A 12500-nucleotide genomic window follows, 5' to 3' on the forward strand; every position below is an offset into this window, starting at 1 on the left:
CTGCCCTGAGAGTCCTCTGTGCTCTTCATACTCATCCCTTCCTCCTCCTGACCCCTGGTAACCACGAATCTTTTCCTTGCCTCCCTAGTTTTACCTTTTCCAGAGTGGCATGTGAGTGGAATCATACACTATGTAGCCTTTCCATATTGGCTTCTTTCACTTGGTAATATGCATTTAAGACTCCTCCATGTCTTTTCATGGTTTGATAGGTCATTTCTTTTTAGCATTGAGTAATATTCCATTGTCTAGATGTACCACAATTTATCAATTCGCCTAGTGAAAGACATTTTGGTTGCTTCCAAGTTTTGGCAATTATTAAGCTGCTATAAACATCTAGTGCACATGTTTGTGTTGACATGAATTTTCAACCCATTTGAATAAATTGCTGGATTGTATAGTGAGTATGTTTAGTTTGATAAGAAACTTCCAAACTGTCTTTTAAAGTAGCTGTGCCATTTTGCATTCTTACTAGTAATGAATGTGAGTTCCTGTTGCTGCACATCCTCGCTGGCGTTTGGTGTTGTCAGGGTACTGGGTTCTGGCCACTCAAATGAGTGTGTAGTGATATCTTGTTGTTGTTTTAATTTGCCTTTCCTTGATGACATATAATGTGGAGCATTTTCTTCATATGCTTATTTGCCATCTATAGATCTTCTTTGGTGAGGAGGCTGTTCAGATCTTTGGCCCATTTTTAATAATTGAGTTGTGTTCTCATTGAGTTTCAAGAGTCTTTTGTATATTTTGGATGACAGTCCTTCACCTGGTATGTCTTTAGCAAGTATTTTTTTTTCACAGTCTGTGGCTTGTTTTATCATTTTCTTGACTGTGTCTCTTGCAGGTCACAAAAGTTTAATGAAGTCCAGCTTATCAATTCTTTCATGGATTGTGCATTTGACATTGCATCTAAAAAGTCATTGTCAAACATAGATGACATTACCAATGTCATCTAAATTTTCAATTTTCTCCCATCTCAGGAGTTTTATCATTTTGTTTAAGTCTGTGATCCATTTTGAGTTAATTTTTTATAAAGAATGTGAGGTCTTTGTCTAGCTTTATTGTGTTTGCATATGGATGTTCAGTTTTTCCAGCATTATTTTTTGAAAAGACTATATTTGCTCCATTGTCTTACCGTTGATCTTTTGTAAAAAAAAGCAATTAACTATATTCATGTGGTTCTATTTGTGGGTTATATTATTAGTCTATTTTTTCACAATTACCACAGTCTTGATTACTGTAGCTTTATACTATGTCTTGAAGTAGGGTAGAATCTGTTCCCCAACTTTGTTCTTTTCCTTCGATATTGTGTTGGCTTTTCTGTATCTTTTGCCTATTTATACAAATTTTAGAATCAGTTTGTCAATAAAAACAAAGTAACTTGCTGGGATTTTATTGGAATTGCATTGAATCTGTAGATTAAGTTGAAAAGATCTTGACACTATCGAATCTTCCTATCCATGAATATGAACTATCTCACCATTTACTTGGCTCTTCCTTGATTTCTCCCATCAGAGGTTTGTTGTTTTCCTCATATAGATCTTGTATATATTTTGTTAGATTTATACCTAAGTATTTCATTTTGGGGGTGTGCTCATACGAATGGTACTGTGTGTTTAATTTTCAATTCTGCTTTTTCTTTGCTGGTAAATAGGAAAACAATAGACTTTTATGTATTAACTTTGTATCCCGCAAACTAATTTTCCTAAGCTGCTGGTAGTCACTCCTTTCCTCCCCTGTTTTTGTCTTCCCATGTCATTGCTCAGCATCACAGTCATCTCCTCTTCAGATACCTCCTCCCATCCTGGAAAGGTCAGTGTAGCCCTCAACTTAATTAGACTTAGGAAAGGTTCTCTACACTGGAAGTGACGGTGAGGATATTAACAAGAAATGTTCATGATTATATGAAGGATTGCAGATTCCTTTGCCACAGGAATGTCCTCATATGACCATAATGGGTGTGAATGAGATGAGATAATGTTACTGAAATCTGTACCATTAAACCATTTCCTTTCTTCCTTCTCCCAGCAAAAGAAGCAAGAGAATCAGAAAAAGGCTTTATTCAAACAAAATAGAAAAAAATGATACAAATTTCTTTTTCCCATGAAAAATGAAAACATATTAAGGTTTGATACAAATACGGATCTTCTTTGTCTGAAAACCCTGGGGTGCAGTCCTGTGCTCATTTGTTTGTTTGATACCATGGAAACATGCAGTTGATTGCAGTAGATAAAAGCATGTTAGGGAAGAGACCAAAGGGCAGGTCTGAAATTTTCCACAGGATTCAGATAAAAAATAATTCTGATTGGTATTTGCTATGGAAAACACAAAATCCTTATAAACAAGAAACTTGTTCCTCCATGGGCCCCAAACTTTCTCAAACATAAATAATTCATAGGCGGGACACGATGGCTCACGTTTGTAATTCCAGCACTTTGGGAGGCCAAGGTGGGAGGATCGCTTGAAGCCAGGAGTCTGAGAACAGCCTGGGCAATATAGTGAGGCACTGTCTCTAAAAACATTTTAAAAATAAAAATAATGATAAAAAAGAAGTCAGATTTTAAGTCATCTCTTAATTATAGACTCAAGAGGTTTTTAGACTTCAGTTATTATCAATAGGGGCAACAGGGATTTAGAGACTTAAAACAGTATATAGACCACACAAAAAATAAGCACATAACTCGACAGAGTGATGGCTTATAAACACCCCATGTGAGAAGCCCTAGACCCCTGACTTTAATTCTCTCCATACAGTTCAGTGGTTCTTAAAGATATTGTTTATGGAATTAAATGGTATCAAGTAGTTGTTAAGCCTTGGAAGTTGCTAATTTAGGTTTTCCACTTGATAGGAAACAGCTGATGTTATTAAAAAACAAAAATACTCACAGAAAATTTTACCTTCCACAACTCAGCCTTTTGAACACAGTAATGCATCACATAATGACATTTTATCAACCATGAACCGCATATATGGCGGTGGTCTCATAAAATTATAATGGAGCTGAAAAATTCCCTATCACCTAGTAACACTGTAGTGCAATGCATTACTCACGTATCTGAGGTGATGCTGGCATAAAGCAAGCTACTAAGCTGCCTGTTTTATAAAACTATAGCACATCCACATGAACAGTACATAATACTTGACAATGATATGTGTTACTAGTTTATTTACTACAGATGTGTTATTTCGAAGTATACTCATTTTATTTTTTTTTAAAGTTAACTGTAAAACAACCTCAGGCAGGTCCTTCAGGAGGTACTCCAGAAGGCATTGTTATAACGGATGACAGCTCCATATGGACTACTGCTCCTGAAGCCTTCCAGTGGGACAAGATGTGTAGGTGAAGAGAGTCACATTGATGATCCTGACCCCATGTAGGCATAGGCTAATGTGTCTTAGTTTTTAACAAAAAAAGTTTAAAAAGTTAAACAAGTTAAAAACCAAAAAAAGCTAATAGACTAAGGATGTGAAGAAAATACTAATACTTTTGTACAGCTGTGTTTTAAAGTTATTACATATCAAAACACTAAATAATAAAGTAAAAGTTATAGTAAGCTAAGTTTTATTAAAGAGTTTAAAAAATAAATTTAGTGTAGCATAGATGTACAATGTTGATAAAGCCTACAGTAGTGTATGTCCTAGGCCTTCACATTCACTCACCACTCACTGACTAACCTGGAGCAACTTCCAGTTCTGCAAGCTCCATTCATGGTAAGTGCCCCATACAGATGTACCATCTTCAATGTTTTATATGGTATTTTTACTACATATATATTTTTCTATATATATGTTTAGATACACAAATACCATTGTTACAATTGCCTACACTATTCAGTGCAGTAACATGCCGTGCAGGTTTGTAGCCTAGGAGCAATAGGCTCCACCATATAGCCTAGGTGTGTAGTAGGTTATGCTGTCTAGATTTGTGTAAGTATACTCTATGATGTATGCATGGCAATGAAATCACCTATTGGCACAATTTCTCAGAATGTGTCCTTGTTAAATGACACATGACTGTAATTGTGTCTAAACTACAGCATTTTAATAAAGGTTATCCCTTGCCCGACAAAAAACTCACATTATAGAAAAGGGGCAAAGTTCTGGATGGATCACATAACTTCACCCTTCTGTCAGAAGCACATTTCCTTCAGTGATAATTGTTTTGGGGAAACTGAAGACACTGAAGCATATGATCTGAAAATTTCACATTTCCCCCCTTTCTATTAATACACCAAGGTCAACTGAGGATCTAGGTGGTTCTGTACATAATTCCATACCCAAATATACAAATAGGCCGGGGCTGAGTTTGTGGGTTGGAATAGAACATTTGTCTAACATGCAGAAGGGTCTCTCCTATCAAGAGTGTCAGCTCCACAGAACGTTGTTACTATGAAGTTATGCAGTGAGTTGACAAAATACAAGATGGTCAGCGATTACAAGAACATCATGAGTTCATTCCAAGGATAAGAAGAATTAGTGTTTGGCCTGCTTGGGTATTCTATCAACCACTGGGGCAGTTTGTTTCCAACTTGACCTTAAATTGAGTTAAGGGTGGCGAGGCAGCAAATGTGATGTAGGACAAAGGGAAAGCTTCGACTTTCAGAGGATACTGATAAAACAAATTTCTTGATCTGTATGGGTGCCATTTCCCAAACTGACCCATATCAAATTAAATTTTAATAAGAAAAAAAGTCTCAAAACAGAAAAGCTTTTGATTCTAGAGACCAGAGATTATTTTCTCTACTCCAGTTGAGTAATTTCACCAGTAGCCCTACTATACATGAGTTATAACAAGAAATTGTGTAACTCATACATAAACCAAGTGTAGAAAGAGGTGGCATATGATAACCTGAACATACTGAATGCTGCCATAATAGAAAACTATATTCTTCTAGGTCCAGTAAGTACAAGTTTAAAAACACGTATATATTTGATTCAGTGAACAGTTTGCAAAATTGAAATTCAGTGGTGGAAACTGCGAAGAAGTTTGATGACGCTGTTTTAATAATTCATAGAAAGACATATGTACACCCAATGAATTCATCTCTTTATTGCATATTGCTATTTTAAAAAAATGTACAGTCTCATAACACATACATTTTTTTTTCTCAGTACTATCTAACGACAGTCTTGCACCTAAAGACTAAGTGGTTCCAACTACTAAGCTAATAAGATACAAGACATATAATTAAGTTCACAAATTATGCATTTTCTTTTTGGCATTAATTTAAAAAAACAAACAAAAATTTCAAAATACACACCCAAGAGAGAAAAGTGGCTACTTACACCAGCACCAATCTAAAAAGTAGAAAGTAGTTTTTTTTTTGTTTTTCTTTTCAACAATGGCACATGGAATTACCTGCACACAGTTTTTGGGGAAAGAAACCAAAAATGGAAATGGCAAAGGAGGCCCACCAGGATGGCCATATCAAAGGAGGATGATTAAAAGGGGCAAGAGGGACATGCTACACAAACTTGCTCCTTTATGTGACTTTCCCCCCACCTGTCTATTCCTTAAACTGTAAGACAAAGCCATTTTCAAAATACAGTTCCAAAATTGAGCCAGACCAAATTTCTCCTGCTACAAATAGAAAAGAATATACATAGAGGCACTTTAGTTAAGGAACAGACAAAACCATCGTTATATTCCAATCTTCATCTCCAAGCCTTTCTGAGTCAAGTCTCTATCTGCACCTTCAACACGGTGTTATTGCAGACCTGGGTTAACTCGGGACTGGGGGAGTGCAACCTCTGCTCTGTATTTATGACTGTTTTATTTGCTAGTCATTTATTTCCATTTGATGTGTAGAAAGTCACTAAATTTGCAATGAGGAAAAGATGTAAAACCACAGCTCTTGACAACTCTTAGAGCACTATTTCACAGCTTTCACATAGCGCAGATACCTTGCCATCTGTGCTAAGTGTTATAGTTTATACAAATTATTTTAAAATAGTATGATTCCTGTACAGTGCACACATTGGTATTCTATTCATCCCTTAATATCCCCATTAGAATTTAAGCCTTTGGGGGCAGGGACTCTGTCTTGCTTACCATTGTAGCCTTACTATGCCTGGTACATAGTAGGAACTTAATAAATATTTGTTCATTGATGAAAAACTCAATTTAGTGAGTAAATAATGTTCTAGTGCAACAGGACAAACTACTCTCTCCACAGGAAACTCAACCACAACAGGATCGATAGAAAGAAAAGAGAAAACATTAGCCCTCATCCCCGACTACAAATAAATAAAGCAAAGCAAAAAAAAAAAAAAAAAAAAAAAAAAAAAAAGTAACAGTCCTCTTTATATATCACATAATTTAAGGATATTAAGAGTTGGTAGGTTAATGGTAAGCATCTATATTTTATTTTCTAATGTTCATTGTTTTTATTCATGTCTCCCTGAGAGCTTTATTTTTTTGGACTGAAATTTTACAGGTAGCTTTACTGACACACAATTTTAAAATGACAACATATAAACAGCAATCACTTCAAATATACTTAGAGATAAATAGATCTGGGCATCTCTGCTGATGTTGACATTTTGTGCATTCTTTATGTGTCCTTTAGTCCAGACCTATATTTACAGAAAATGCAGCTTGTCCTACAAAACAGAAGATAGAAACTAACAAAAAGGCACCCCATTAAATTTTTTTTTTTTTTAGTAATCTTTATCCCTTCAGAGAATTCTTCCTTTAAGTCTTGGGTGAGATATTTTATTTTTAAGGTTTATATATCTATAGTGTTAGAACAAGCATACTCTGGCAATGTTGTTCTTTAAAAAAAGCATGGATTGCATTTAGATAGTGTTTTTTTCCAAAAATCTGAAGAAATTATCAAGAGCACTTGGCAGAGATAACTTGATGAAATTAGGGGAAAAACTGATGTCCAACTTTTAAATATACAAAAAATTCTGACTGACATTCTACATAATTCAAATTGTGTGCAAGATGTTCTCAATAAACATTTACAGACTGTATCCTCACACCGATGTCAGAAATCCGAAGCTGGTCCTATCACTGATGCATCTACATCACAATGTCAGCTATCGAAAACCATTTTAAATCTGTATTTTTCCAACTCCAGTTCCATCAATGAAAATAATTTCAAAGGATATCAAGCTTGGAAACAATACAATATTTTGCAAGGTTTTTTTTTTTTTTCTCCTGTTTTGTCTTTGAATCTAGGGAATGTCTCTGTCATCTCTTTCAGGAGATAGTATTGTGCTTCTGAACAGTCATGGCGTTCGGGGAAAGAAAATGAGCCACACTCAAGGTGAATGCATACACGAAGGGTTTTGGAGCACATACATTAACATAAATCTTTTTAACCATACGTAGAGGTCTCCAGACAACACTCAGACATCTATATACATTTTTTAATATATACACACATACATTTACATACACACACATTCACACATTCACTCACAGATGAAGGAAAAAATTGCCACTGTTTGGATTGCAAGGCAGTGTAATGAAACGTTCTAGTCACTTTAGAGGGCCGCTAATGAGCTTTCTAAAATAAAGTATTCCTGGAAGATTAGAAATTAAGTTTTGTGATTGGTCTCTCTCTGCTGCTGTCAGTCATCTGGTTGGTAATGCGTTTGCGATTCCGTTTCAATTTAGAAAGGTCTTTGTCAAACACTTCTCCTGAGCGTAAAGCTGAAACAAGGTCATCAAACTCTCCGCTTTCTTCACTATTCTCTTTAGCTTTTCTCATTTTACGTTCCCTTTCACGTTGTTCTTTGAGCTGCAAATAGAAAGAAATAACCTCTTAGAAACATGTCAAAATGTTGCATTTTGTTTTCAGTAGAGATGAATTCTGTGAAATATGGTAATGCTCCAGACACCAAGCTGTGCTCATCCTATAACCCCTTTGGATATCACAAGAAAGGGTAATTGGAACATGGAGTCTCCATTGTGGAAGCAATGGACAACAACAAAAAATAACCACTGTCTTGTGGTTAGACCCTCACCACCTAGATTCTAGGTAAACTGCATGATATTCTAGTTAAAATAAGAGCAATTGAGGCAATTTGTGTTTTTGCTAACGAAAAAAGAAAAAAGGTATCACTATTACATAGACCCCAAATAACTAAAGCAAATGGTCATCAGGCCATTTTCCTTATATCAAAGGCTTAGCTTGCATCTACTGTGGAAGCCTGAAACCTGATACACAACAGTTACTGTTATTAAAAGCCAACTAATACATGCACATTGTAGACAATTTGGATAATTCAGATAAAAGGAAGGTGGGGGAAGCATCTTTAATTCTACTACTGTGAACTTTTTAGAGGTTTATCTCACCACTATTATTTTCTATATGTATTAACATCTTAAGAAACAAAACAGAAAAAGATTTCATGTAGAAATCACTTTGTAAACTTTTCTGTATCATTACTCTTTAAATACATGTCTTTTAAGGACTGCGTAAATATACCATTATATAGTCGTTACATCATTTAGAACTCAAGCCCTATTGGTAAACATTTAGGTTGTCTTTAGCTTGGGGCTATTATAAAGAATGCTGCCCTTTTTTGTGTAAATTTATGATTATTTCTTTAAAATAAATGCTAAAAAATGGAATTCCAGAGCAAAGGATGTGGATAGATATATTTTTTTTAAGGCTTTGAAATACACTGTTAAATAGCCCAAGAGAAACAACACCAATTTAAAATCCCACAGAATTCTAGAGAGTACACTGAAGCCTTCCTTCCTGCCAGCAGGTCAGAGTGCTCTCTAAATACTTTTGACTGGGCTGCAGCCACAGGACTTCTAGGAGGTGGAATTGGTCAATTAATCATCCTCTCACCTGAGCTTCCATGCGAGCTCGACGTTCTTCTTCCTCCTTTTTCTTTCTCATATTTTCATTTTCTTGCTTGGCTTCTGAAACAGCTTGAAGAAACTGATCAAAAATGCCAAAGAACTCATCTGGTTGTATTTTGCCAGCCTCTTCCCCAAAGTGCTTCACTGCTTTAGTGAACTAGAAAAAAGAGGGTTTTAAGAAGTCAATGTTTCATGAGAATTCCATAATCAAATACAAATAACTTTAGAAAGACTAAAGCCCAGATTGAGTCAAGCATAAGTTTTGTTTGCTCATTTGTTTTTATTTATTAATTTTTTTTGGAGATGGAGTTTCGCCATCACCCAGGCTGGAGTGCAGTGGCATGATCCCAGCTCACTGCAACCTCTGCCTCTTGGGTTCAAGTGATTCTCCAGCCTCAACCTCCCAAGTAGCTGGGATTACAGGCACATACCACCATGCTTAGCTAATTTTTGTAGTTTTAGTAGAGTAGGGGTTTTACCATGTTGGCCAGGCTGGTCTCAAACTCCTAACCTCAGGTGATCCACCCACCTTGGCCTCCCAAAGTGCTGGGATTACAGGCGTGAGCCACCATACCTGGCAGTTTTTCTTGTTTTGTTTTGTTTTTGTTTTTAAGAGATGGGGTCTTACATGTTGCCCAGGCTGGAATGCATATGTTATTGGTTTTTTTCCCCCCCCCGCAAATTTATGGAGTCTTACATATTACCCAGGCTGGAGTTTAGTGGCTATTCAAAGGTATGATCACAGCAAACTACAGCCTCAAACTCCTGGGCAATCTTTCCCCTTAAGCCTCACAAGTAGCTGGGACTATAGGCATGTGCCACTGCACCTGGCTAAGTCAAACATAACTGATGGATTCTAGCGAGCCTATATTTATCTTCAGCTGCTGAACATGTCTATTAATCATTTCTAAGTAAAAATTTTAATACTCCTTAGCTTTTGAAACCATTTATTCCTGTCTACCTCAGTTGAGCTTAACATGTATGATGACCTCCTATGACTTTTTATTAACTAAACAGTAGTAAAAACAAAATATTGTAGAGCACAGCACCCCAGACATAAAACTAACAGCAAACTCGGCAGGGGGAGGGAAACTTGTACTTTTAACTTTTCTTTGAAGTAGTTTAAAATCATTTACTAGTGCCATATGGTCAACATAGAAAGCAAATGGGAGCCAGTGCCTCTTAGCTGCTTTTCCCAATCATAAATAATGCTGCTATTGTTGGGATATTTTCAGGGTCTCAATGAGAAAACAGTAACTGAGTATGGAATCTTTAATGCAACCCAGTGTATGACTGAGAATACAATTTTATTCCAAATTCTTTGTTTTAGAACCCCTTTCAATGCCAATCTTTTTTAAAAAAGTTTTTTAAAAAAAGATATGGGGTATTGCAATGTTACATTGCCCAGGCTGGACTCAAACTCCTAGGCACAAGTGATCCTCCTGCCACAGCCTCCTGAGTAGCTGGGACTATGGGTACATGCAACATGCCCCAGTGTCAATCTTTTTAAATGGCCAAAATGCAACATACCAAGGAAGAAATTTATGAAGTTAGATAAAAATATATGTATACAGTAACAACAGTATATCCAGTCTTGTTTTAGTTCTTCCAGAGGTTATCTTCATAACTCAAGGCAGTATGTATTTCAATAGTCTTAGCATTACAACTACCCAAATAATATTCAATGTCAAATTGTTTGTTAAAATTATACTTCCTTCTGTAAGGATCTAATGCTATTACTCCTAAGCTACTAAGGATAGTGTTCCTAGCTTCAAAGTCAAATACATTTTTCCCCATGACCAATCAACTATTTAACATTTTCCAGATTTTAAGTTTTCTTCATATTTAGACCATGCTGTGTTTATGCAGTGCCCCCAAACAGTTTATAATTGGTTTTATTTTTATTGCTTTGTCTTTGTTACACTGTTAGGTTCTTCTGATATTTCAGTGATACTATCTACCTAAAATATTTTCAACATTTATTTTTAAATAAAACAAGTTTTGGCTTATATTTATATATATTTTATAATTACTGTATCTTTAAATTTGTAATAAAAGTGTCCTTTTTACCATTTCTGTCTTCACTGAGGAGTTTTCAATGTTTTACTTATTTGGAAATACTCTATTAGAAAAGAGTTCTTCAGGCAAAAACATAACATTCTTCAGACACCATATATAGTGCTCTAGCTTGCTCCATGGTTTTATATGCTAATTTATAAAAGTTCTGGTATGAACAAAATAGCAATAGACAGTCTACAACCGGATTTCTAAAACATTCAAGTTCACGTACTTTAGGCCATCCCGAGTGATCTTTTTATCAAGGAATTCTAGTGATCATGATGTCATGTATATTGAAATCTTAGAAATCTAAAGAAAACCAGGCCCAGATTAAAGTTCCACCCCCTATACACACACACACACCCCAGTCAGTGTGCGAGGGGGAAATTTACCAGGTCTTTATGTTCTGCTAGATGATCTTCAACATCAGAGAAGCTTGACGCTGGCTACTGTGATGAACAAGCTGACAACAGCCAGTTCACACACAAAAATGTTTGAGCCCCTTGATGAAGTAGGTGCTATATTGCTCAGGTGGGATATCAGGACAGGGGGAATCTCTTCCTTTATGAAGCACAAACTCTAAAGTGGTGAGGCATACATAAAACATGGATGGGGGCTTTCACAGTGGAGGTCTGGTGGTTGCTGACATCAGTTGACTGATTTCCACTGTGAGATATCAGAGGTTGGACCTCTGACAGCAGCCATTTGAACATATATTGTCATTTATTTAATAAGGTTAGAGAGGAGGTTTAATGTTGAGATTAGCTAACGCATGTGAACAGCCTACTTCTGTACTTTAATTGGTATGTGTGTACATTTACATAAACAATCATCCATATCTACAACCAAACAGGTAACCAGAGAAAAATAACATCCATTTACCGAAGTTTTGAAACACAAGACTCAAGTAAAAGCAAGAGTGTTGTGGCAACTGAGAGATGGGTAGAGTAAAAGAACCAATCGTGGGGGAGGGCGGGAAGGGTGTTAATATACTTTATAAAGAATGAGGAGAGAAAATGAGAGACTCTGTACATATCTTGTATATGAATGTGAATGCATTTTGGAAGAGGAAACAACCTGAGATAGAGAGGAGTGAGGTGAAGCTGAGGAGCTAAAGGTCGTGGTTATGGTTATCAACCAACAAAAATTTCTCTTCTAAGGGAACACAAAAAGTGAAATAGCAGAAATCATAAAAATAAATGTCTTACTAAAAAAAAAAATAATAACTCTTGCAATGAGACTGTGAATTAAAATGTATCTCTTTTAGCAAGTTCTGCTGGAGATTTATACAGGTAGCATCCTGTCCTCCAAGGCTGTATCTCAGATGAGCATATTACATAATTAGGCACATGGCTTTAGTAACATCGAATTGCACATTTGATTCTACCCCTGGTTTTCATCATCTACTCTTTTCTGGCTCCCAGAGATAAGTACTTCAAGCCAATTTCAACCAAGAGAAAACTGTCAAAGTATTTGCTGGTCTCATACCATTCAAAGCCTTCAAGGTCTTGCAACATAGGCCAGTCAGACAAAAATGGTGTGTTCAGATTAATCACAGTCTTGGAAATGAAAACACACCTATGTCATACAAAACAATGGAATCTGGAAAGTAATTATCTA

The 12500-nt window shown here is 36.0% G+C and overlaps 1 protein-coding gene across 1 annotated transcript in view; it reads right to left on the reverse strand.

Annotated features, from left to right (window-relative positions):
- Positions 1 to 5021: 5021 nt before the first annotated feature.
- DAAM1 (dishevelled associated activator of morphogenesis 1) overlaps positions 5022 to 12500 on the reverse strand; it is a 179827-nt gene continuing 172348 nt past the window's right edge. The window contains 2 exon segments of the mRNA XM_050798063.1: positions 5022 to 7746; positions 8809 to 8979. Coding sequence (XP_050654020.1) covers positions 7537 to 7746; positions 8809 to 8979 — 381 coding nt within the window. The 3' untranslated portion in view covers positions 5022 to 7536.

The sequence above is a fragment of the Macaca thibetana genome, chromosome 7 (assembly GCF_024542745.1).
Source record: "Macaca thibetana thibetana isolate TM-01 chromosome 7, ASM2454274v1, whole genome shotgun sequence".
Lineage (NCBI taxonomy): Eukaryota > Metazoa > Chordata > Mammalia > Primates > Cercopithecidae > Macaca > Macaca thibetana.